At 40.0% G+C, this 27,744-nt stretch overlaps 1 protein-coding gene across 1 annotated transcript; it reads right to left on the reverse strand.

Annotated features, from left to right (window-relative positions):
• On the reverse strand, nucleotides 1–27,240 carry EHD4 (EH domain containing 4). Its single transcript, XM_038138453.1, has 6 exons — nucleotides 26,868–27,240; nucleotides 18,916–19,092; nucleotides 14,561–14,658; nucleotides 10,065–10,477; nucleotides 7,110–7,274; nucleotides 1–4,647 (listed from the first exon to the last, which is right to left on the reverse strand). The coding sequence occupies exons 1-6, from the start codon at nucleotides 27,101–27,103 to the stop codon at nucleotides 4,111–4,113; spliced, it is 1,626 nt and encodes a 541-aa protein (XP_037994381.1). The 5' UTR covers nucleotides 27,104–27,240; the 3' UTR covers nucleotides 1–4,110.
• Between the last annotated feature and the right edge of the window lie 504 nt (nucleotides 27,241–27,744).

Raw genomic sequence — 27,744 nt, forward strand, 5'->3', positions numbered from 1 at the left:
TCAGGTAGTTCAATATTAGTTTATTAAATCAGTAATTTTTATCACCGCTTTCTAAAAATGATTACAAAGCATATTAAAATATATTACAGTATCTGCAAAGAATTTACTGTGTAATAAAAGTGCAAAAATAATGAACTTATTTGTTTGCCTAGTCAGACAAACTAAAGCACACTGCACAGATTAAGCCTTTCCTCAAAAATCAGAGTGCCTTTTAAGTGAAAACAGTGTTTAACAAAAATACTAGAAAAGGTGAGCATGTGAAATAGAAAATGAAGTTCATGATCATTCCTCAGTGCTAAGTTACACATATCCATCAAACCATACACTTCAAACTCTGCTTGACACCCAACAATTTAAAGAGCCACTAAAATGAGCGCACATTGTGAAGGGAAGGAAGCAATGGAAAGAAAAAGAGGGTGCATTTTCAAGTGCTGGCAATAAACAATATTGAAAGCCAGGGACCACATACCTGCTGCTTTGAGACCCAGTTCTACACAAATCCACACCACACCCAATTAACAACTGGGACCTCACCCTGACTTAAAAATCTTTGTAAACTCTACAATTTCTAGCTGTCACAGCTTTTAAGTCTCTCAGTGTCCTGTATTGTGGTTAGGAACTGTAGCCCTATATTTTCTGTTCCAATCTGCAACAAAAACTCTTAATTTCTGAAGGAATAGAAGTAGGGTTGTAAATTGAAACTGTGTTGTGGAATAGTTGGAGAAAAGGTAAAAGCAGCAGTTTCTACTTTAGTTTAAGACAGTAGTCTACATCAGTGGGCACAGATTTCACAGGATGAATTACAGACAGCTTTGAATGATCTTACAGAAAATGTTATTAAGATCCTAGGCATAAAATGTCCAACCAACTCAACATATTCTCCTTTCTTCAGCAGACATTAGTAACAAACTGAACACCAATGATTACCACATACTGCTGTTAAAATAACTACTCAGAGCATACTACCCTGAGAGAAGGCAATCCTGCTCACTTCTCATGCTTCTAACACACAGATTCACTAACTCCACAGAACATTATCCAAACACTTGTGTGTGCCTGGTTTAACTGAATGCGCTTGCAGACAGCCAGCAAGGGAAATGGGAGAGGCCTGGACCTGTGAGGACGTAGTGAGAAGAGAACCCCTCCCCTGAGCAACAGCAACCTACTCCATCAGTTTAGATGTGCAAGAAACTGCTGTTTAAAGTTCCCATGAAATGTATTTTATTCCTATCATCTAAGTTCACTGTACCACATACCTAGAAATAGATTTATGTGGTACCTAGGTGCCACACATCTAGAAATAGATTTATGTAGCTGTGCATGCCAACCATGAAACACTTCTATTTCTCCAGACAGCTGGAGAAAATCCACCTCTACTCCTATACATGCTTCATGCAGTCATCTTCCAAATTCTGCAGGAACACAAAGCAAAATACAACAACTCCATTGAGGCAAAATTTTTTAACTTATCAAAAGGATGTATTTCAATTTGTCTGCCTTAAGACCAAGCTAGCATATCATCACAGAGACTGAGGAAAAGGCTGTGTTCTCCATTTTACTACCAACAAAAATAGAAAAATAGAATAAAACCACTGAAACTATCCTGCCCTTCTCACTGAAGGAGGATATTTCTAATGGCATGGGATCACATGGCTCCAATATGTCTGGAGCATCACCCCTGAAGCTACATGTGGTGGAAACTCAAGTAGGAGTCCCCTGCTGCAGCTCTGTGCTGCTGCAAAGCGAGGTAAGGCAGTAGGAAAATCAGCAGCTTCCTAGATCCTCTCAGTTTTGCCTACACTCCAGTAGTCACAATACACAAGGTTGCATTCTTTCTCCTGGTGGCTTTCCTGATTAAGCTAGTCACTAGTACTAAGCTGGTCAGTAGTGTATGAAGCGGTACTGACTGCAGACACTACCCACAAACAAACACACCTTACTACTTCTACAGCCTTCTTTTTCTTAACACCTGCAATGTCTACAGACTACTTTTTTTTTCCAATCAAAAATAAATTACATAGAAAATAGTTACTCTGCAGATGTACAATCACACAGGTAGACTCAGCATCAAGTTTCACAGCTCTACTAAAGTGCACAGAGATGCACTAAGGTTAGTTTGGCTCCTAATTTAGGTCTAACAGAAATAAAGTTGGTATGTTTGAATGATAGGAAAAACACCTAAGAATTGAAAAAAAACCCCAAACAACCCAAAAAATCAAGTCCTTGGAACAATTCAACTATGCCAGGACATCCTTGATACAGGCCCAGAAACCTGGCAAGGTAAAGGTGGTGTTCTGCCATTACTTAAAATAGCATCATTGTTTTCCCATGCAAGTGCCCTGACAAAGTTCATGGAAATTGCACCTCAGAATAGAACAGATGCAGAAAGACGAGAGGTCCAGAAAGATGTGAAGCATTAAACCTGACAACCTACAAATACATGATTTGAAAAAAGAAGCCGAGGCTTTTCTTAGATCACCCAAAAAACTGAACATGGAAGTGTGACTGAAACCTTAACTGGGAGACAATATCCAAACTATTTCCCTCCCCACCCCTATTGCAAGGATGTTAAAGCACTTTTTGGCTTGCTCTGTCTCAGAAGGCATTACTGCTGCCACTCACTGAGACTTAACAAGAAAGTGCTCAAAACTACAGTACCTTTGATGTGTAGGGTCTTCCCTATTACAAATGGAATACAAGTCAATTCCTGCTCATACACGTAAGACCAGAACTGACTGCCAAATTTGATTTTAGGAAAGAACTGGCCCTCCCTGAAAGACTCAAGTTCACAGGGCCAAAGACTTGCCTTCTTTTAAGGTACTGATAAATACCAGTTGTAAGCAGACAGTATGTTCAACTTTGACTGTGTGTTGTTGGAAAACAAATGTTTATTAAGCATCCATTCCTTTCATGGATTGTTTTCAATAAAGGAGTACTATTTGGAGGAATGAGTCTATCATTTATTACAGTCAATGTAACAGTTCCTGTTAGCCTCCCCATCCTTCAAATCTGCCACCATGAGAACTGAATCTCTCTTTTGTGGTTGTCAGCTATATGTTGGAAAAAGACTTAAAAACTTCTCTTAAATATATTATATATTAAAAAATACATAGACATAACTGTATAATTAGCTGTAAATAGAAATTATACCAATAATACCAATACCAATGAAAATGTCTCAAGACAATTTCATGTGCTTTGAGGAGGCTGAATTTGAGCAATATACCTTTTCTGAACAGAAAGTGAGGCTTAATTACAATGCAAACATGGTTTTTTAAGCTTAAGAAACCATTCTGCTGTCACTTTGAACCATTCAGAAATTCATTGTCTGCAGAGAAGCTAAGCTTAAACTGCAAAGAAAACTATAAATCCAAGGAACAAAGGGGATCTCAGTTCTTCTAATGATAATACTGAATTATATAGTGCTGTGTAAAACTGAAGAAGCTATTCTTCAGATAAGACACAATGACAGATCGAAAAAAAAATTTAGTATTTTGCAGTTCTAGATAGAATCTGAAGTTTTAAAACAAGTTTGCTCATATTCTGAGCACTTACAAGACTCTCCTCATTATTCTTCTATCTTTTTCTAACTCCAATTAAACAATAAACTGAAAGAAAAGGATTTCCTTTTTTATCAGCCTTTTCTTAGACTATAGAGATGCTTACATTCACTCAATGGCTTAAGTACATTTTTAGCATCTAAATATTCCTTGCATATGCAGGTGAATTTAACATTTTGAGCTTCAGTGTGTTATTTAGGATAGTTTGGAGACAGGGTTGATAAGTATTTAGGTTTGGTGAAGGTCAGCAAATTTTATGCATGGTCTTTTCTGCTTTATGGTTGTGAAGGCAGCGAGACATGGACACAGGACTACAAAAACTTTTTCACCTTATGACAGAGCTATTATAAGGCACTTGTGATAAGCATGTCTGAATGAAGGTCAGCAGGGACAGTGACACAAATGTTTCCCTGCTGCCATGCTTATAACTTCAGTAGCTTGTGTGAAATGTGCTGTGAGGTTTAAGGATCTAAGCTTAACTTCAAATTTTGGTATTTTCAACACATTTCCTGTGGGAATTTCAAAATCCTCATTCTTCTCCTTGTATTGCTCATTCTGCTGTCTGGAAAGGTTTCCTGTGAGATGGTGGCACCAGGTGGGAAGGTAGTGTGCCAGGCAGTTCATATCCATCCAGTTTAATCTTGATGAGATGTTTTGCTAATGCAAACTCTTCGTCATCCAACATCCCATCGCCATCACAGTCTGCAAGTTTCCAGATCTTCCCCAAGACGCTATTGGGTAGTTTAGAAGTCACCATCTCCTTCTTTGCACTAATCCCAGATATTTTGCCATTGATTGGTGACAGAGTGTAGAAAATCTCATCGTAAGCAGGTTTATCTTTGGCAACAACCCACTCCTCTTCATCAGCTCCTTCCTTAGCACCTTCCCCATATCCATGGCCAAAAGGTCCTGCCATGGTGCCATCAAACGCTCCGCCGTGTACCATCTCTGTGGGCATGTTGCTCTCTTCCTGTCTGATTAGGTTCATCAGGGAGGCAATTTTGTTGGCCAGCATGTTATCCACAGTTTCAATTAGCTTTGGTTTCAAAGAATGAAATTTAGTGAAATCACAATTCTCCAACTGCTCCTGTGAATGATACAGTGACAGTAGTTAAAAACTATTCCAATATATTGAAAACTTCAAAGAATGGGCTTAAAATTAAAATAGTCAAGTAATAATTCAATTAAAATAAGTAGCTTTTGAAGCTGTTTCTATAGCTGAAACTCCTCTTGATGGAGAAAAAAACCACATGTACCAATATATTTCATCAAACACACTAAGACAATTTTGCAACAGTGTATGAGTTTACTTATTAAATTACATTTACAGTGCAAATTTCCAAGTGTAGTGGATAAAACCACAGCAGCTGATGAATGTTACCCAGCAAGTTTCCATTTGATGATTTTTTCAAAAAAATCAAAGAAAGCGTGCAAGTAAGTCCTCAGTCCTGCTAGCATTTATGCAAGTGCTCAGAGCTAAAAATAAAATCAAATGTTTGCAGGACTGATCTGATTTTATAGATTAGACTTCTTGGTTGTGGTTAGGTCAGGAAAAAGTGTCCTTTACTAATAAAGAAAAGCTGAGTTGAGATAATAGCAAGTCTTTTATAGCAGTGCTGCCAGAACTTGTGAAGCCAGATGCTCCCTGCAGAATTTGTGGAGTTTTCATCCTAACACCAATGAGATGTTTACCTAGGTGATGTGTACTATTCCAACACAAGCCCAAGCATGTTTTACACCACAGCATCAGAAAATTTAAAATGCTATAGGCAATTATTACATTTTTTCTACATGCAAAATGCTTGCCACAAAGAGAAAGTTACAGTGGAAAAGGTTAAAAACACTCAAACATCACCACCACCACCACCACCCACCACCTTCTGTAAAATGATGTTAAATTGCTTTAACCTCAAGGAGCTGCTCCTATACATACCAAAATGATCATGACATGAACCCAAGAAACCTGGAGCACAGAGTAAAAGCAGAAAACCAAAAACTCTGTTCAGGTGACAGTTATACACAATCACCTGATCAGAATAAATGTATGTAGTGGAATAAATCTCAGGAATCAAAGATCAACCTGCTATTGGTTTTGGCACAATTTTGTTTTTACACAATTTTGCTTTCTCACAATTTTCCTCCTTATTTCAGAAGTGACTGACCTCCTGTACATATTTGCTGCCATCTGCTGCTGAGGCTTAACTGACATCATGTACTGTAAGTTTGAAAGAGTTTCATTCAAATTTTGTTTCAATATCCAGATCTCTCATTCTCTCACTCTGCATCACAAGCAAAAGCAGCAAGGGAAGAAAGAGTCAACTTTTGCCACAAAATCCCCTTTCAAAGCCTAACTCATGAAACCCTTCCAACAATCCTGCCTGTGAAAACTTAGCTAAAATACATCTTGTGCTTCATCTGTGATTTGGTATCCCATGCCAATAGTTGATTCCCAGGTGAAATACTTTAGTTTATGAAAGAAAGGTGTGCCTTCCTATAGATAATCAGCCAATCATCACTCCTGATGATAGCCGTGCAAGTGTACCACATGTACCGTCAGAATAATACATCTGGAAAACATCCTCCATCACACTCACGACTAGTCCACGGTCAGAACAAACTGCAGCCTCTTGATCTCTTGTTCTTCAGCTTTCAAGCTGAATTATCCTCTAATTCAAAGGGCATTTAAGAAGCCTATGATCTGAGATACAAAAATTGCCAAATGATGCTTGAGATCACTACTAATACAACATTAGCTGTTTTTCCATGGGATATTTTCTAAATCATCTCAAACCAGACAACAGAAATAAATAGGCAAGAAAGTGACAGAAAATTGGTTGAAAGACTGCAGAAAACCAAAAAGAGGAAGAGACAAAAGGTATTTAAAAATAAGTTGTGAGCATAAACCAAGAACTTCTCTCTCTCTCCTTCACAGATGGGAAAAAAGCCAAAGACTATTTTCAGAAGCCAGAGGTTTTAAGCTGGACTTTTTGAGCAACACATTGCCTTTATTACTCACTGGGCAACAGTACAGTAAGAACAGGAACAGAGTAGAGTAAAAATGAACTTAGGACTAACGAAATCTTCACCTACACAAATATTTGATACCATCACAAAAATGATAACTATGACCACATTTAGGATTCAAAAGAAGCCACTTAACCTGTGAGTGTTCACTGCCATTTATTTGCACAAAGCCTTTAGTACTTCCTGCCAGGAGAGACCAAGTACTGACTAAAAGGAGAGAAGGTCAGATTTTTTATTCCTTATTTTCATAGTCTTTATGTAGTCCTGTATCAGTGAATGCACACTAAGCATTCACTTAAGTTACCATTATAAGTTACCATTATTAACTTAATAAGTTACCATTATTTTTTGATCTGTACCACTTCCAAGTCACTCTCTAATGTCATATCAGTCAAATGACTGTCATTTCAACTGCTCCACACCCTAATATGTAACACTGAGATACTCTGTTCTACCTTTTCCAATTTGGCAATCCTGCTACAAAGTTAAGAGTTATTTCAGTGGAATAGTAATCTACCATCTTACCTGCATTTTCTTGACTTCAGGGAAGTCCCCTGCTGAAATATGGTATTCCCTTTGCAGCTGGATGTAGATCTCAGGCAACTTGTTGATCAGCTCCTTCTTCTTATTCTCTTTCCCAAATACCGAGGGCATCTCTTTTTTCAGATAGCTGATGATATAAGCATGAACCTAAAAAGAAACAATACTGAATTCAAAACTACTGTTTACTGATACTTAGCAATAGTGTTCCTCACCTAGGTCATAAAAAGAAACAGAAGTATGTTTCCCTAAGGAAAGATATTATCAACTACTGTTTCTGGAACTTCATGTTTACATGAACAGTTAGCTGCCTGTTAGTTATTATTAGCTTTTGCTGCTTTCAGCATTCCTTTGAGGGGCAGAGAGAAAGGAAACACATTTCAAGGAAATACAGATGCACACTTGCTCTTTTAAGGAGAAGCCTGGTACAGCATTCTGTGAGTACTAACAGCAAGAGAAAAGGCAAGACCACAAACCCCACGTCCTGACACTACACACAGAGCTCCAGCCACACTGGTCCATCTGTATGATTTGCAGCTCATTTGCCACACCAGCCATTGTGGGCATCAATGGGATAATTCCTCCAGCAATCCAAGTATGCTAAGTGGCAGAGCTATCCATTTGAAGTGGTATTGCATTCCTACCTATTTACTGACAGAAAAGTGAGTACCTACAGTCTTATATTTATGCAGCCACCTATGCAGATGACAGAGCAGCCAGTTGCCTTGTGAAGCCCCAGGGAGAGAAGTAGAGCCTTTCCAGCTTATAAGGAAATACATTAATTTAGGATTTCTTTAAACACATTGATTCTTGCATTGCCATCAAAATACCCATCCTGCTCACCTTCCTTATGCCTTTATTCTGAACCATTCATCTCTTCTCCCACCACCTTTCCCCACCAAAAGGATCTGCTTGGTCACAGAACAAGTGATCAGGTCCAGAACAGAAACAGTGGTTGCACTTCCTAACTGAGGTGAGCTCACCTATCCAGCTCATTGTGGGGACATTGATACTCATTTTGCACACAAGAGGGAAGGCGCCAGGGCAGCGCCTTCTTTTAGAAGTAATGCTGCCCTAAGCTCTGACCACTGCAGGACCACTGCAGCCAAATGACCTCCACAACAGGGTGTCTTTACAGAACGCAGGTCCTTGTTCATTTAAAAAGAACGTAGCTGTCCACAAAACAGAAGTTACTTACAATTTTCACACACACACAAAAAAAAAAGAGTTAAAAATTAGGTATGTCTATCAAACTGTTGAGCAATAAACAGGTGAAAATTTGAATATTGGGGGAAGACAAATTACTATTAAAAAGCATCTGTAAAACAAGTGATTGCTTCAGTGTTGTGTAAGTATAATACTTAATTGCTACCAAACCATGACAGAATGTGCATTATAGCATTCTACACAAACCTTACACAATCTGCACACAGCAATTGCCCATTCATTTCCTTACTTGTTAAGGAAGAAACAGAAAAAAATTTTTTGCTTTTAAAAGAAAAATGATGTAGCCAGTTTTTATGTGCACATGTTAAGTTCACAAATTTCACACAACAACACTTCCTTATATCTAAAAAGAGTGTATGCATTTTAATGGCAAATAAATTTACTTTTCTGTAGAGGAGAAAAAAACTCCAGCACAAAGAAGCATAAAGCCATGAAATTTTCTAAGAGTATAGATGTAAGTATTTCTCCAGAATTACGGAATGGATTCAGTAAGGGTATTTGTAAGAGCATTTATAAAAAAATGTGAGCAATTTTATGGATCTTATGTCTAAAATAATATTTCTATCAAACTCAGAAAAGTATGTTTATAATTCATAGGCACTAACAGTTTCACATGTGTATTCTAAGTGGCCTAAGGTCTGCCAGTATGCACATGTGTTTCTTGTAGATAAGAACAGTCCTCATCTTCAAAACGGGATAGTGAGTCACAAGGCTTTTGGAAAAAAAAAAAAAAAGACAGAAGTCTAATGCCCAAATCTGACAGCATGTTAAGAGTTTGCTTTTGTTTCTATTGACTGCAAATGCTTTAGAAAACATTAAGAAGAGGGTAGCACAGAAATAGGGTAAAAGAAACCCCACACTCAATGCTGTAAAAAGCAATTTTTGACTGTCAATACTTCGAGAGCAGTTTGGAAGGCAGAAAAATGACATTGGATTACATTGCTGCTTTCCTGCAGATAAACAGTTTATTCCCCTTCCGGGACTGTCTAACGTATCCCTAAGACCACTGGGTACTGTGTTTACCTTTATCAATTTTTATTTTACATTTCATAGAAATATCTAAAAATTACTCAACTGACCCTCTTTCAATGCCAAAATGATTGTAACAAATGAAAACAAAATGCTGCCAACATTTACAAAACAGACTGGATCTGAGGTTGCCCTGGGATCATCTTTTAAAGAGCAACTTTTAAAACAACATCATTGTGATTTTAAAAGGAATTTTCAAAGAAGCATCTTCTACACAGTGCCCTAAAGCCCTCAGGCCACAAAAATCCCCCAACAGCCAACAGCACCCCACATTATTCCCTCCAACCCCCAAAAATAACTCCACCAAAAACTCCTGAAAGTCTATCTTCATATTCAGAAATTTAAATAAGCCAACATAGGAAGTGGTTCACATCTGCAAACAACTATTCATATACTGATGGATTTGCAAGTCCTCTTGATTTCTGATTAGTAGTTCACATTAAAATATGTTTCAAGGAAAGTGCATTTGGTTTGATAACTGCACAGGAAATTGGAGCTCCTGTCTTTTACCAATAGCTTTCTCCTCAAGTGACTGTATTTTTCCTCGAAAAAGTGACAATTCAATCCAGGATTAAAAACTGTGCTAAAAAGACACATTTTGTAGCAAGAGAAAAATTGGTAAGGTTGAGAAAGGACAAGCTGAGAGCAGCAGAGACTGCTCATTCAATTTTGTTCTCTTCTTACCTTTGCAAGCCTTGCCCTTTTAATGAGATCATTGAGTTTCCTCACAGCAGCCTTTTGTGGGAGACTCTGGATATCCTTGAAAAGATCCTGTGCCTCGGCTTCAAAGAGTTTCCGGTTGTCTGTGTTTCGGAGAGGATGGGCCCAGAAGGAGCCAATGTAGACCCGCAGGACCTCTGGCGTGTCGATCACCTTTCCCAGGGACCACATGAGTGCACCGTAGACCCTCATCAGCTGCTGTGTGTCCACTTGGTCAGCCTTATTAAGCACCACTCGGATCTTGTCATCCTGGCCCCGGAATGACTTAATGGCCTCTGAAAACTCATCAGATATATCCAGCTTATGGGCATCAAAAAGGAGGATGATTCGGTCAACCCTCTCAGCAAACCACTGGAGGACTTGGCAGAAGTCGTAGCCTGAAGGAAGAACACACAGTTACAGTCTTACCATTAAGAAAAGTGAGTCTTGGAGAACGCAGGGCTGGGGATAGAGAACAAGAGGGTAACAGCCTCTACCTGGGGGAAAAAAGGAGATTTATTACTCAAGAGGACAGAATCTGTGGACAGTGAGGTCAGCACAACTGTATCCTGCATTTCCTTGAACCAGTCTCACTATTACCACCTTTTGTTTTTATTACTGCCCTCTCTTCTGTCTCACACCCACATTTGCCTCTTTCCAGGAGTCTGGTTCCCGCACAGCATCCAGGCTAAACAGGACTGTGGGGCTCCGATCACAACCTCTCTTCATCACTGCCAATACTGGTCACTTTGGTAGCACTGCTTATCTGAATTAACAAGGAAAATGGTTCATATGCAGCATTTAAAACCATTTTCAAACTCCTCTCTCCTTACCTTGCAACACTTGCTGGTTTTTTTGCCACAGCAGACTAAAAAAGTAAAATTTACAAGTAATGTGAGTACATTGCTAATGGCTTTGAGGACATGACAGGTTACAGAACATGAGCAGTGACCTTCCTGATCACCTGAAACAAGCTTTATCATGTTCTAAAGGAAAGCCTATTCATAGCACCTGTCTAAATGCTTTTACAGGCTCAGCTGGTACCTAATCCACACAACAAACAGTATTCAGGAACTCCTTACTCAGAAGTGACACATCTAATCCGCAGAGTCACCACTGGTGATGCAGCTGTGGGTTTGGCATGGCTGTGACTCATCTAGTATGAGTAAGGAACAGCTAAGTATGTCCTGGGAGCTTTTTGCTTTTTAAAAAAACCATTATCCGTTTCCCCCAAACTCTTTCCCCATACTCCTTGAAACATTTCACACTACTCAGTCATGAACGAAACACCCCCTCCTTTCCTAAAAGGGGTTCCTCCCTACATCCTGCCAGACACTCATTTTTCCTTCCAAATCTTGCAGCCCACGCAAACATTTCTGTCTGCAAGGGCGTGAACATCACCAGTGATGCCGCAGAAGCAGCACAGGGACGGGCATTGTCTGCCCAGGGGACAATGCTGGCAGACATCGGCACATTCTCCTCCAGCCACTTACACTGCCCCTGAACTGACAGGCAGGAAGCTTCTGGCACATCCTCCTGCTGACAACAGGAGAGGGAAAGGTGTGTCTTGAGACATCTTTGAATGCTGCTCTCTGTGTATATTTTTGACCCTTCAAGAAATCAGCTCCTTCATCTGTGGCCTGGATGCTTTCCAGAGTTAAAAATAGAGCATGCTGGGAAATAGTGCATGTCCTCTAATTTTACATAGTCCCTTTACTGTTTTCCTGCATGTTAAAATGAAAGCTAATATTTGAGTCCTCTCTTGGTCTCAGAAGGCTTCAACTTACTCCTAGTGATAGCTGTCAAATTTTAATATTATACAGATATTACATTCATTCGTAGGTAAATAGTTAAATGGCAGCTAGTGAGATGGGAAAAAAACACCAACAGCAGAGAGATATGGTCTTACACGGAGGGCCTTTAATGTTATTCTTCCATGAAACATTTTAAATAAGAAAAGCTGCAGCTTACCAATGCTAGACACAAGCTAAACTTCTAGAAAGCAGAACCCTCTCTGACAGAGACACATTCAGGGATAGCAAAAAACATCTTGTACAATCCTGCTTACATTTACACACAATAATTTAGAAAGCCATCAAAGCAACTCAAACTTCAAAACGTGCTAAATTAGACTTAGAGCATAAATATGTCTAAGTCAGACCAACTCCTTCAGGAAGCAGGTCAGACAAACCTTGCTATGTGCAGCATCACAGGACAAGTGTAGTTTGTGCTCCACAAAACCACCTATATGAAAACTGCATAAGGAGCCCAAAAGCCATTTACAGGAAATGTATCTGACTATGAATGTAGTAATTTCTGATCATGATAGCATGGAGTATGTGCATGCAATAAACATATAGGCACTTGTATGGTGATGCCTAAGTGTATGAAACCTTTATTTAACCTACCCTCAAAGCCTGGGACTCTGAGAAAACAGTGCTCTAAAGCCAACTCCCAAAATTTCATATTTGGTACAAGCACAGTTTAAACATGATTAAACCTAACAGCATACAGGAGAGCCACACTTTGATACAAGAACTATGACAAGGGACACATTCAAGACAATCTTTATCACATATAAAAAAAATAATGAAATGCAATTTAATCAAGTTAAAGCCTGTGAAACGGGTAAGAGTTTGAGGTAATCACTGAACTATGTCAAATCAGGTGGAAGTCTATCATATCAAAGGGCAGGCCAGCTAGGCTGTAACAATTGATAAGGCACATACCATCAAGACAAGGAGTTTCTGGACAATAAGGGAACAAGAGCCATGTTTTGTTAAATCACAGGAGCAATTCTAGATGGTAGTGAAGAGTCATGGTCCTTCAGGCAACACAGGACTACTAGTGAAACACAACTCTGTCCTGCACTTGGAAGTCTGAGACTTCCACAGCATTACCTAATGGTCTTGAATTTGGTTACACAACTGCTCACTTTTTCAGTGGCATATTAATGTAATACTCTAGTTTTCTGCTTATTTCATGCTCCCTTCCATACTATTACAAAAGTGGCAACTTTTGTATAGATACTTGAATGCTGCCAAATGGAATTTTCTCTTGATTTGGCAAGAAAAGAAGGGGTAAGATGCATCTAGTTTTAACTTGAGGAGGAAAAAGGGAGCTGGAATCCGCAATGGAAAAGCAGACCACTGCTGATTTTATCAGACTGTGTAAACTGTGATCTCAATATTTTGCAGACATTTTACGAGAAGATTTTTTCAGGATTAAAAATCATTAGTTATACACTCAAGTTTTTCTGTCTAAAGTAAGAGTACCAACACGCAGTATTTGTTTTATTTCTGGTTTCACAACATTCAAGTCTTTGCTTGCAGAGATGTAGAGCTCTCATGCTGTTCATCTCTATTATTTCACCAACACATGACATAAAGGAAAGCCCAGCACCTTCCCCATGATGAATGCTTTACATGACTGAGTAATAAAGAGGACAAAACATCATTGAACAAAAATCCAGAAGCATCTGGTAGACCAGCTTATTAGGTAAGCATAATTTAGGTTATAGTCCTAAGAAGTTAGTCCCTTATTTTGTCAGTTTATTATAAAGACAAGACTATTGTTGCATAGCTGCTATACCTTGTGCTTGTACCAGGATTTCCTCAAAAAATTCCAGGTGTGATATGGTAAAGCATTGTTTATTTCCTCTGACAGAGACATGAAACACAAGTTTCTATTTCTTAAGCAAAAGCCCGAAAACAGAGGGCAGCAGAAGCCACACCCTGCATCACTACCATTTACAACTCTACAGAAAAGCAACAGGCACTCGAATGCAGCTGAAGAATGCAAGGAAGAAAGTTGTTTACATTATGCTGTTCTGTTTAAATACTTTCTCAAGACAGGCTAATGTTTAAAACAGCTTGATAAACAGTGCTCAGTTCTCTGCAGAATTTTCATATTATTAAAAATATTCTCATTTGCTCTTTCTCCTCCTACCATCTGACTTCCTCCTTTGAGTGTATTGTATTATGGCAAGACTGAGCAACCTTAAGAAGCAGCTCTAGCAGCTGTGCTCACAAAAACCCACCTTATTTATAGCCCCACCTCTGAATTGTTCAGACATGACCAACCTACAGCTATTATGAAACATTTCTTCATTCATGAACTTCAACAGTATATACAAGAGTCATTATTACTCCATGGAAAGCAATTTAAATGATCAAAATAAGGCTTTTTCTTGGAAGTGACAAAGCACTAATTAGTCAACAGACCATGCAACTGTAGCCATCTGCAGCCATAGCAGCAGGATAACAGAAATACCAACCCCCACCAGCTTTCAAGAGAAAAAAATTCCAAAGACAATATCCAGCTTTAAAATATGGGTTGTACAGGGCTTGCAGTACAGAAGTATGGGACAGATCACCCTACAGTACCACTAAAACAGGCTCCCCAGAGATTATGATGCTGATTTCTCCAGTAGAGCTGAAAAAATTTAGTGAGCTTGGTGCCTATAAAGCTCTGCAACTCACCTCTGCTGATGCGCTGCTTCTCTCCAGAGAGAATGCCAGGGCTGTCAATGATACTGATGCTCTTCAGAACCTCGTTGGGTAGCTGAGAACACATGAACCTGCAGGAAAGCAGGGAAAAAACCATTAACAATAGCTCTAGCTCAGATACAGACTGTCGCTTGAGAGCTCCCCATTATATATCTGATTTTAGAAAGACTCAAGTGAGACTCAAATCAGATCCTGACTCCCGGCAAACCTCTGTTTCACAGCCATACATGTTAAACAAAAATTATGAAGAGAGCTTCTCAAAAAAAACCCCACAGGGAAACCTTGTAAAAACTGCATGTTTAAGTGCTGATATGACTTTAAATTTTGCAAGAGCTGACAACTTGGGCTGAAAATGCAACATCAAAAAGACTCCATCAAACCCATTTTGCTAGGACCAAAATTAGTACACACAAGAGAAAATTCTTCATGTACTCCAGCTTATGCCCAGACTCAAAGACTGAAAAGGGGAGGAATCAGAAAGCCATACTGACAATATGTTTATGATCCAGTCCAAGCCACATCTCCCTCTTGCCCGATTTAGCAGTGTTTGAGTGATTCCCTACTCCCTAACCCACCACTCTCCTCAGCTGGAGCACCAGTGAAAAACACCAGAATTTTCCCCACAAACTCCCAGCCAAAACTATCACACTGCCAGAAGCAGGAGTTCAAATTACACACAGTATGCTCTGAACAATAACCTCCTGCCTCTGCAACAGGAGGCAAATTCAATGGTGGTATTACAGAAGAATAAATAATTGACAAGGACTGAGAGCCGTGCAGAACACTTGGTGTGTTACTTGCAAGCAACAATGATGCTTCTGTGACAGTTAATGACTGAAGAACTTCAGTGCCCTTCATCATAACCTGCCTTTAAGAGATTTGCATAAGAGTTTAATCTTCTTATCAGGGAGCAGCCGAAGACACTAACGAGCACACAGAGTAACCCACCCTCCTCCTGCAAGGCTGCCCCACACAGGGTTAAGCTGCAGCCTCAGGCTCCAAGATGGGGCTGCCTTACATCAACCTATGGCTTCACAAAGCACACTGCCTCAAAATACAGGGTATCACACACAGGAAATTGTAGCTGTGCTGAGGTCAAACAAGACCTTCAAGGCCTCTGAGCTAGGAAGAGTTCAACCAGTCAAGTATCAGATACAAAATGATAACTATATCTAAGTGTAGATGGTATTTTATACAATACAAATTATTCACAGGAAATTGAGAAGAAAAGAAGTCCTAACACCTCACTTCACCTTGTTCTGCAAGAGACCTTGTAGCAAAAGCACTCAGTGTGCCCTCTTGGATAAAACAGAAATGGCAGCATCACCTGTGCTTCTCCCTGAAACCCAAAAGAGCATAAGGAAACAGCAGCAATCCAAGCCTGACAGCACCTGACAGTATGTAAACATAAATTACATTATTTGAACTTGCCAAAACCTAAAGGCAGTGCTATGTCAAAGCAAACACATTACATGGAAGCACAGTGGATGTGCACAAGTGACAAAGAAAATACATTTAATCGTGTGAACCATTACAAAAATACATACATCAGTAGTATGTACAGCATGAAGCAGATTTCATATATTTGGAAGTGTAAAGACTGAATTTTCATGTATATTTTTTCTTATCACTCTCATCCAACCTTAGAAAGCTCAGTGCTTGTTCAGTATCACCAAGATGTTTCTAGACCTATCTTATGGGAAGAAAGGCACTGTTATACCAGCTGAACAATACAGCAGTGTCTTGACTCGGGCACCACCCAAACTGGGACAGCTGGAAAAGACCATGACATAAAATAGAGAATTACAGGCCTCAGAAATGCAGACACTGCCATCTTTGCAGCAGCCACCAGTGGCAATGGCAGGAGAGAAGCAAACACATGGGTAAACACATAGGAAATAGAAGCATGAACTCAGAATTAACTGCTTGTTAGCTTTTAGAATATGTCCATAAGATAAAGATGAAAGATGGGTTAAAAATCTTGCCTCAAACTAATATTTTAGACAACTGCAATGATAGTGGTATTTGAATATTTCTTTTCAACACTGAGACTTATTTCTTAACATACCACTTCATGCAGCTCATGTAAGTGCTACATCCCAAAAACCAAAACTACACACTATCCACTTGAATTAGAGATTTAAAAAAAAGTGTTACAAAAACAGTTGCATGAACGAGATGACTAATTTCTTATGACACGTCAAAATAGACCAGGACTGTGCGTTTCTTCTCAGCAGCACTAATTTATTTACATGGTTTTCTGCAGGAAAATAATTGTATAATGCAGTATTCTTCCTCCACCAGCATCCAAGAGCACACTAGGTCCCGTCCCCCTTCAGTTTCCTCCCCACCTTTTCCTAAAAGTACATAGGATAAGTAAGAGTTTAATAGAAGAATACCTCCCACAAGCAGTGAGATACAGGGGGCAATTAGAAGGGGTCATAGAAAAAGACAAAAGCAAGGTAACATCAATAAATTAATTCAGCTAATTACTAAGTACAAGCCTTGATTGTGATACCATGTTCTTGTTTGCTTCATTTTTTCCATTACCTCAGTCCCTGTTTCCTGTCATTTGGATTGTTAGACTTGGATGAAAAGGATACTCAGCCTCATAGTCTAAGTGTTCATAGCCTTAAGTTCCTCCATAAAACAAAAGACCAGGATTGGGAAACCATTTTAAAAATAAAATGGGGGGAGGAACGGGACGGGGTGGGGGGATACAGAGAAGTCTATTGAGGCAGGTGTGAAAAATGTAATATCGGATAAAAAGAACTGTCAGCACGGCAAATGAGAGAAGGCAAAGTAAAATATGTACTGTGATTACAGGTAACCTGGGAGAAACTCAAAGATACTGAAGCCTAAGACAATTTCATCTAAGTGAAGTCACAAAGAGAAAGGAGTTGGTAAGTTTTGAAAAATGCTAGGGAAAGATAAGCACCCAGATCTTTGCTGAATAACTAATGAGTAAAGAGTGACTGTTGGGGAAGATAAGGGTGCTCACAGCACTTCAATACAACAATATCACAGTCACCAAAAGAACTGGAGTAATTTGGTCAGTTACTTGAAAGTACATCTTTTTAGCCAGCCAATAATCCTGCTTGCATAACAGTCGGAACCTGACACAACTAGTTAGATGATTTAGGCAAAAAATTACACTGCCACTCATTCAAACACATACCATTATTAAATGTTCTTTGCAAATATTTGAATATTATGCAAAATACAATTTAGATAATTTTTATTATAGGTATATCAATTTTTTTGCAGAGACAGTGCAATGATAAGGAAAGGGAGAAACAGAATAGTGATCTGGAAGACAGAATTTAGCCAATCAACTCAAAATTGTTATTTAAAATGGGACTTGACTACAGCTTCCCGCAGTACATATTCTTATCTCTGCAAAGCAATAGCCAAGCCAACTGTAAGCAGCTATAAACTTCTTTGAATAAGCACAGCAATAGATAAAACTGTACATGATGAACTCTTAACACGCATGCCAATATTTATCAGCCAAACAGGAAAGTTTATTGTTAAAAAGAACCAATTTAGATTAATTGGCTTGCAAAGTGAGGCCTCCATGTCAAGCTACCATCAAATACAGGAAGAAAACAAGGTGATTGCTCAGACAATAAGAATGGAGTTATTAGTAAGGAACTTTCAACTGAAAATATTCAGCATGCTACTTAAGTTCACTATCAAAATGTTCACAGCCCCTGAACAACTCTTCCCTTTTTACAAATACAAAGCAGAAGCTAACACTATCTCCCTGGTCTATGGAACTACCTGAACATCCAGGCAGTTAACCTTAAACACTTAACAGCTTGAGCTTTTATTTTATCTATGGGGCACATTCAAATCTTTCCCTTCCTGTATCTCTTTTTACATATCCCAGCAATTCACAATTTTAAACAGCTATACCAAGATATCCAGTGAAATCAGTGGAAAGGAACAAGACAGCACCAAAGGGAAAATAATTGTTTCTTTTTTTTGAATGGCAGTTTTACAAAATAGTACTAACTAGCTTTACTGAGTAGAATTTTTGCATAAACTTATCCCGAGTTCCACCTGGCATTATGCCTCACAAACAAGTCACCCAGTGGATCATTTCTACAGTTTTCTGTGAACTGGTTTTAACAATTCTTTTCTATTCAGATAACTGAGTATCTGTATCATAATGCCACCCTACCTAGTACTGCCTTTTTTAATTTAATTCACCTGAACTGCCACCATTCCTGATTGTATTTCAATATTTATTCCATGCTGTTCAAAACAGAACATGCCAGAATTTAAATGTAACCATCAGAAGACAGAAAGCAAGATGATCTCACCTGTTCAGGAAAGCATTTCCAAAGCGGCCGAGTTTCCGGAATGGCTTCTTAGGATCAACAACTAGGGCATTTCCAGGAACATTTCCTTCTGTTTCTCCATACATTACAGCAATAAAGGAATCTGTGGTAGGCTCTGGACCAATCCTCATGCCTGGAAAGTCTTGCTCAAGCAGGTACCTGGAGGTAGAGAACACATAAATGTATTTATACACAATAGCTATATTTATACTTAAATATTTCAAAAGAATTAATGATTTGGATCCATGGCAAAGGCTAATACCTACAATTTGCTTGAAAATTCCCAAGAACATGCATATTCTATAAGATTAAGATTACATTTTTCCTTTATTTCATTATTTCTGTTAACTGGGGAAGGAGGAAGAAAACTGAATTAGTTTTTCACAACATCTAGGTAAAAGGATAAAGTAAATCCCTTTACAAATAGTGTCGAAAGCACTCCCTCAACTGCAGCACCTCAACCATTTAAGTGGATGCTTCTACCAAAGATCTGAGTGCTACAGGTTACACTACAACATGTGGCTGCTTTTCTGAGTGTTTTCAAACCCATACCAGTGCTGCTGGTACAAAAAGGGACAGTTTGAAGCTGCATGTGAGCAGATTCAGTTGGCTGGCAGATCCAACCCTTTAATCAACTTGGTATGATCTCACTAATTTAACTCATCCTATCAGAGGCAGAGAGAACCATTATGAGACAATAAAATTTTCTCTCTTAGGGAGTGAGGAATTTTTTTTTCTTTTGACCTGTACATCAAAAATTGTTAACTAACTCAGATCTGCAGAAATTTAGGCCTAACACTAAAGTACTTCCAAAAGGCACCAAGTCAGGCAGTGCTCTACCACCAGAAACCATCTTGCACCTCCCTTTGAGTAGTCCACTGACAGAAGATATGGCACATACTCAGAGGGCCTTGACTTTCCAGACAACAAGGTCTAAAATGAATTTAGTGTGTATTTAAGTATTAAAACTTAATGGAACCAGGGCATTTATTTACATAAAAAGCCTGTCTGCATCCCTTCATGGATAGCAAGTGTGAAGAAAAAGCAGCCCCAAGTCCTTTGAGCAAACCTCCCTCTAGCACACATTCTATGACAACTGCCATCCTTCACAGAGACACAGACAGCACTGCTTAACTTTAAAGCAAGAGTGTTATTGTCCTCAGTCACAACAGCACCATCTTGGCACTCAAGACTAAAACAAAATGTTTTCCATGTCACCCTGCAGTTCTTATTAAAAAAAAAAACAAAACACCACAATTTTAATCAAGTATGTTTTAACTATTTGCATAATTAAAACTGGATTTACATGAGAATTTTTCTTCAGGCACAGGTGGTGGTCCTGCATGCAGCAACAGCACTAGTTACATTTTAGTGCATCTATATTAATGCTGCTCTTTTAATAAAGGTTTCTTCTGGACTTAATCCAACAGTGCTATGCCTATTCTGCTATAGCTTCCTAAATCAATACTGATTTGAGAGGACTTGATGGCTGCTTTTGCTGCAAAAAACATTTTATGTAGTATCCATACTTGCTGAATGATCTCTGTTTTCAAATAAAGTACCCAAGCATTCACAAACTTTATAGATCAGTGCACAGAAGCTGAATTTAAGAAACTAAATATATGTAACATATTTCAAAGACTGTTTTCCACTAGCCTTAGCAAATTGGCTCCAATTAGCTCAACCTATGATCAAGGAGCATGGAAGAGTTATTTACATGAGATTTCCTGTAGCTTTCTGCTTCCAAAAAAAGAAATTAAAAAAAATACCTATATTAAAACTTGTGAGGAAGAAGGATCATAAAAACAATCATGCCAGAACACACCAAAGTCAATCTGTTTTATCTCAAGAATAAGCTGTACCTAATGCACAGTAACAGGGAAATAAAACTGACCTGTCTCCAAAAGCAAATGAAACAACACTCAAACCTCTCTGCCCACACAGGTTTGTAAAATGAGGCAGATCCCTCACTGTACAAATTAAATAATGAAATTATCTAAATGAAATGAAGACAAATCTCCTTTAATTGAGCACTAGTTGAAGCCCTCATGGAAATCCAGGATTTTCAAGTGTTGTGGCAAACAGCTGAACACCTGAAACACGAAAGTGTGTTCCCAGCTCTTTACAGAACATCACTGCACACCAGAGTTCTCTAAAACAGGATGCCAAGGCTAACTCACAAGAGCCACTAAAAACTTACAGCTTGGAGTCATCCATGGCTTTGATTTTGAAAGATCAATTATATTTTTGTCTTCAAAAATGAAGTTGATTTTGAAAGAACAATTATACTTTTGTCTTCAAAAATAAAGTTTTTAACTTGCCACAGTAAAATATTCTATTTCAAACACTGCTTTTCCTAATTTCCCTTCTTTTAAAAGACAAAGGGTCTCTAAGAGAGAGCTTTGTAAATAAGCTCTTCTGTAGATACAAATTGACATTGCCAGGCTTCTACTGACAAGAGGTAGCAACTCATAAGGTGACAGAAAACATATACAAGAAGACACTGCAAGAGCTGCAGTAAAGAATACATATTGAATCAAATGCACAGGAGTGAAGTCCCACATCCCAGGTCAAGGAAAACTACATGATGGGATCTAAATGCAGCAGCAGACACCTCCAGGGTAACAGGATAATTGCCATTTATCGTAAACTCATAAATTATGGCATGATTATGGAAATTCAGTGGTGACAGTCTTTTAGATGCCTAGAAAAGTAATTTCATGGCCTGTTCATGAATTTGTTGCACATTTAAAGAGTTACAAGTACGGAGTACCTTTCATGATTTCCAACATCTTTTTCTGCTGCTCTGAACTTGACAGTGCAAATTCCGATTAGCACTTAATTGAAATGACTAAACCAGAATGAAGTGCTACTGAACTGCAATGATAGTCCCAAGTTAATGTCATAAAGGCAGCTTTAAAAAACAGGCTTTTATAGTGATAACAGTCCAGGAAGGCAAGACCTCCTTCCAAATACCAAGCCCCACCCAACAGTCACAATGCTCTGCCTGGTACAACTATTAACAGACACAGAAATCACTTTGCATCACAGGTATTTTCCATTAAGACTGGCTCACAATTGCACGTCAAGAATTAGTACAGACTAAAATAAACCTCTTCTTGAGCACTGGCTGTGCTCAAGTGTGATGGGTTTGGCTGGGACAATAACTACTATGAGGCTGTGTTCTGGATATGTGCTGAAAAGTGTTTACAATACAGGGATATCTTCACTACTGCTGAGCAGCACACACACTCAAGGCCTTAAGAATCAAAGCCTTTTCTGCTTCTCACCCCACTCCATGAACAAAGAGTTAAGAGGGGACACAGCTGGGACAGCTGATCCCAACTGACCCAAGGGATGCCCTGTACCATATGGCATCGTGCTTAGCATATAAAGCTAGGGAAAGAAGGAGACACTTGGAACGATGGCATTTTCTCTTCCCAAGTCACTGTTATGTATGATAGAGCCCTGCTTTCCTGGGAATACCTGAATATCTGCCTGCCCATGGAAAGTAGTGAATGAATTCCTTGCTTTGTCTTGCCTGTGATGCTTTTAGTGTACCTACTAAGCTGCCTTTATCTCAAGCCATGCGCTTTCTCAGTCTTACCATTCTGATTCTCCCCCCATCCCACTGTGCAGGGTGTGAGTGGCTGTGTGGTGCCTGGCTGCAGGCTGAAGCTGTGGTGTGGGCTAAGCCACAACACGCTGTATCGTACCTCTCAGTGTGAAAGAACAGTTTTACTCACCCACACAAAAGCTAAGAGCAGTCTCCTGTAAACTGAAAAGCTGCCAATGTTTCTGTACCAAATGCTTCATTAGCACAGGAAAATACCTGGATCTTCAGCATCTGCAACTACATGCTCTTCTCAGGAATTTTCAGCAGAGAAGAAGTGCAAAAAGGTTCACAGGAAGAATGCTTAAAAATAGCCAATGCCCCAAAGGCAGTCTAGATCAAACAACAGACATCCTGTTGATTCTTCTCTCTTTGTTTTTACCTGGGCTATAACCTTTCAGCTTTGCCAATAAACATTCATCTAGGTTCCTCTGCAAGATGTATAGCCAGACTACGGGGAACTAGTTTACAAAGTTCCCAGAGATAGAAAAGATTACTCACAGTTGCAGATACCCATTATCATCTGAAGTCTAAATGTATTAGCTAGGCCACACTAATGCTTAAAAGCAGGTGAGCTGGACAGAGCAGCCCTTAACAGGGGTACCCTGTGATGCACTGGGAGATAAACTCCTTTATAGGGCTGCTCACCTCCATACTACATACTGCACCAAGTATTCATGTTTTGTTGTCTTGGTTTTGTTTTTTTTTTAACACAGCAAAACTAGATCTTCGCTTTAGTGTAAGAATTCTGCTCTAAATAACTCAAAGCTTTCATGTAGAGCTAGTGAAGAAGTTACAGCTTTCAATCAAAGAAATTAAGAGGGACCTTCCTCCCACTTCACCCCCAAATAAATAGATGCAGCTGCAAAAGTGATCACACACTACGTGCACACTACAGACATTATGCATGCAAAAGGGTGCTTTCACAAAAGTCAGCTCTGGCTGAGTTAAATAGCAGGAAGTTTACAATTTTTAACCTCTGAGTAATACCTGTGAGCAAAGTAAAAGCACAGCCTGGCAATCTGAGGAATTTACTTCTGGTTTGTCTCATGTTGATAAGTTCTTTAAAAAATCAGTCTCCTACACTTCTAAAACAGAATGAAAGAAACTACCTATTTGCACAGACTACCTCCTATCTCTTTTTCATACAGTACAATTCTCCCCTCCTGTTCCCCCTTTCCCCACTTTTTTACCTAAAACAGGCACAAGAAATTGAGACAACTACAGAAACTGCAAGGCCAAGCAGCTCACATGTAAGATAACAACTGGCTCTCATCATACTCTCACTTCATTAAACACAACTGGACAAGCACTAACATTTGGATATATTTGTTTGAATTGTCAGCACTGTCAAATAAATGAATAAAACTATCACCACACTACACCTTAGACAGCAAAACTGACTGGTTTCACTGCATTGTTCCAAGTGCCAAAGCGGATAAACAGCACTGAGTGAAAAAACACAAGAGCTGTTAGAAACCTGGAAGTGTTTGTTTCCATATCTTAATCTCCAGGGACATTCAGTCACTGGTACATCGGTATTTTCCATAAAGACTTAGTGGAAGGAACTGGGTGGATATGGATGTGTCAGAGGTATGAAAATGTGAAGTTCTCACGATAACGTCTCAATCAAAGTAAATCTCAAATGAATATTTGACAGCTAAACATAATTGTTATGTTCACACATAAACCCAACAGTAAACACATAAGTAGACCTAATATGTCCTCCTGACTATGAAGTCAAGAAATGTGAACAAAAAGTTCACACAATGTTCACATAATGTTTAAAGGTTCGGAGGAATAAATCCCCTATAGTGTTACTTCATCCTAAGAAAAATCATCTACAACAAATACAGGATTATAACAATCTTGAGAGGGTATGACACTTTTCCATGGGAGATTCAGCCTACCAGAAGCTGAATTTATTTCTGGCTGACCTGGACACTATAATATTTTTCCATGTCTTCTTCAAAGTCTTGCACACAGCACAGAAGAACTTCTATTTTTTTGCCCTTCTTTTTCTCCTTTAAATTGGATTTTGAGTAACAGTCACTGTGACACTATTGTCTAAGTTGCTGCCCATATTCAGTGGAGCATTTTTTCATGCTGATTCAGCCAACTATTATCTATGCTATAGAAAACACTGAGGTAATGAATGCTGGTCATATTGAGAGCCTTTAGAAGCAATAAAAGACATTCTGCTACAGATTTGGGCTCTACAGTCAATGCCTGTCTTCTCCAATACCTTATACCAGATTAAACTGCTCTTCAAGCTACCTAAAATGGGCACAGCAGAAAGGGGTAAGAGGATAAAAAGAAGGGCACATCACAGTAGAAGCCACCTCTTCTATCAAGTCAGATATTTTAATAAAACACATGAGAAACCATCTTTGAAAATTTCACCTCTGTCAAAATTGTCTAGGCATCTTCATCTGGCACTGACAAATGCTAAAAAAAGCTGTCAAGAGCTGTAATAAAGTATAGGTCTTTTCTCATTCAGACTGTACATTAGTATCAATCAACCCTTCTGCTCAGCCTCTCATTGTTAAAGTGATAAGTTACTCACAAAGCAACAGTAGCAAAAATACACCTAAGGCACTGCAAGGAATACTAATGTTTCTAAGCACAGTACTGACTTGTACTTCATTCAAGTATGGGCAGCTACAAAGCACAGAAAAGCTGAATGTCCATAAATTCAGAATCTGTGTTCTCAACCAAGGCAAACTCTTCCAGGAGGGGAGACCCAGAGTTTTCTATGAATTGCAAATAACAGAACAAAACTGCTGACAGACAGCACAAGTTCTGGTATGCACATATTTGTGACCATTCTGCCTCCCTCTGTATCACCTGTGCTCTCCCCATCCCTCGTCCATAAGCCAAGTAACAACGCTTATCAGGAGATATATACAGACTAACAAGGCAACCATAATACATAACCATTTTAAAGAAGAAAATAAATGAATATGCCTAGAGAGATGTTGGAAAAATCCAGATCAAAAACCCTTCCCCCCACTCACCACCTTGTGACGGTCTGTGGAGATCCTGAAACTAAGTTTCTTTTCTTTTAATTACAGTCCTATTTCTATTTTTAAAATATTCCTCTGAACAACACCTCTTTATGTGTTTGTGGGAGTCCAGTAATAATCAGTAAAGAAACCATGTTCGACTTCAAGCTTTCAATTAGCTAGTTGTAAGACACATGATTAGTTCTGTAAACATCCGAAAAGCTCTCAGGTGACTAAAGGTAAATATTGATCTCCAGTGGAGAGGGGAGGTAGGTATTTTGCACTGTAAAAAGAAAACAAGTGTTACGGAAAGGCTGCCTGTAATCTTTGGAACTGAAAGATAAATATTTGTAAATTTTACAGAAGGACTATAATGAACTTCAGATGCAAGCAAGTCAAAATGTGAACCAAGTGACCCCTCAGTGTCTCTTGCAGAGCTGGGCAAAATTAGACTGATTTGTAAGGGGCATGTGAGAGGGACAAACCCATGCAAAATACTTGCAGATTCATAGCACTGTGCTTACCCGAGACATGCTTCAGCTTCCTAAAAATGAGTTACTAAGAAACTTAGAAATAAGAAATATAGAAAAGACAGAAAATACTACAACAGGAACAACAATGTTAAGGTGCCTTAGTAGTGATACTGCTTCTTCAATGTAATTGATCAAAATAAAAGCACATAGAAAGGAAGACTTCCAGATACCACGTGTTTTTTGCCCAAAACTCTTGTCACCTTACTCCTTTATAATCACATCCTCTATGATCTGTGCATTAAGCTACTTCTAGGCAAGAAAGGGGAGGAGATAAGGTGAAGTGATCCCCCACGGCCGGTGCAGTCATACCGTTTTAACACGAAGCTCCTGATTTTCCTTCGAAATAACTAAGGGATTAAAAGAACTAAGAGGAAGTAGACAACGGGGTTACACTTTCTCAGCAGAACATCAAATAGAGATAATATTCTTGAACAGGAAGCAAGCGGCGAGCTACAGAGCGTGCAGCAGGGTCGGGAGCGGCAGCACCCCGACGCAGCCCGGAGGCTCCGGGCAAGCCCCGCTCGCTGGGAAGGTCGAGGCGCCGGCCCCGCCGCCCGCCACGGGCACGGCGCTGCCCGGCCTCGGCTCGCACCCGCGGGGCAGCGCTGCCCGCACGGGCGGGCTCGCCGCGGGGTGCGCCGCCAGAGCGTGGGAGGGATTTACCGTAGGCAGCACCATCCCGGGCAGGAGGTGAGCCAGGATGACCGAGCGGCCGGCGGGGGCGAGGCGGGGGCGCCGGCCGGGCCCGCGGGAGTGGGGCCGCGCACGCCGGGGGTCACCTACCGGATGAAGGTGGTCTTGCCGGTGCTGTACTGCCCCACCAGCAGCACCATGGGCTTGTTCTCGAAGTCGGCCTCCTCCAGGGCGGGCGAGTGGAACTCATGGAAGCGGTAGTGCTCCTCCAGCGGCAGCAGCTTGCGGAGGTAGAGGTCCCGCAGCCCGCCGGTCACCGTCTGCACCACGTCGGCGCCGCCGCCGCGCTCCCGCCCGCCGCCCTGCTTCCCCAGCCAGCTGAACATCCCGCCGCTGCCGTCCCGCCGCACTGCCTGTGCCACCGCCGCTGCTGCCACCGCGCCTCCCGCGCACGCAGCCGCCGCCGCGGACCCGCCCGGCCCGGCGAGAGGCGGTGCCAGCAGCGCTGCCGCGCTCCACTCAGCGGCCGGGCCGGGCGGGGCCCGTGTCCCTGCAGTACACACCCTTGGAGCCGGGTGGGTTTGGGCTTTTTCTGAAGGGGAAGTTCGTCTGGGTTTTTTTTCGAATCCGATGATTTTTTTAAATTTTTTTTTTTTTGGCCACAAGTCCTTCTCTGGAGGTTAATTGTGCCTGCTGCTCTTATGCACTAAAATCTCAGCCCCTTGCGATGAAATCCGGAAACACTTTGACAGCTCCGATCTGAACGTAGAATCGCCCAAATGCTTTTCGTGTTTTTCTGATGATGGTTGCTGTCTTTGGATGCAAAAGAAATGTGTGACTAAGCGTCGTGGTGTTTAGCTGCGACATCAGGCAACTGTTTTTAACAGTGAAAAAAACCTTAGTATAACATGGAACTCTTTCTGTGAGACGTGTGTAGAAGATACAGCCATTAGTTCTAACCTCAGGTCCTGCATTGTGTTAAGCATCCTTGTCCATTGATTTTACAGGAGATTTTAGTGGAGTGTAA

This window comes from Motacilla alba, chromosome 5 (assembly GCF_015832195.1).
Source record: "Motacilla alba alba isolate MOTALB_02 chromosome 5, Motacilla_alba_V1.0_pri, whole genome shotgun sequence".
Classification (NCBI taxonomy): Eukaryota; Metazoa; Chordata; class Aves; order Passeriformes; family Motacillidae; genus Motacilla; species Motacilla alba.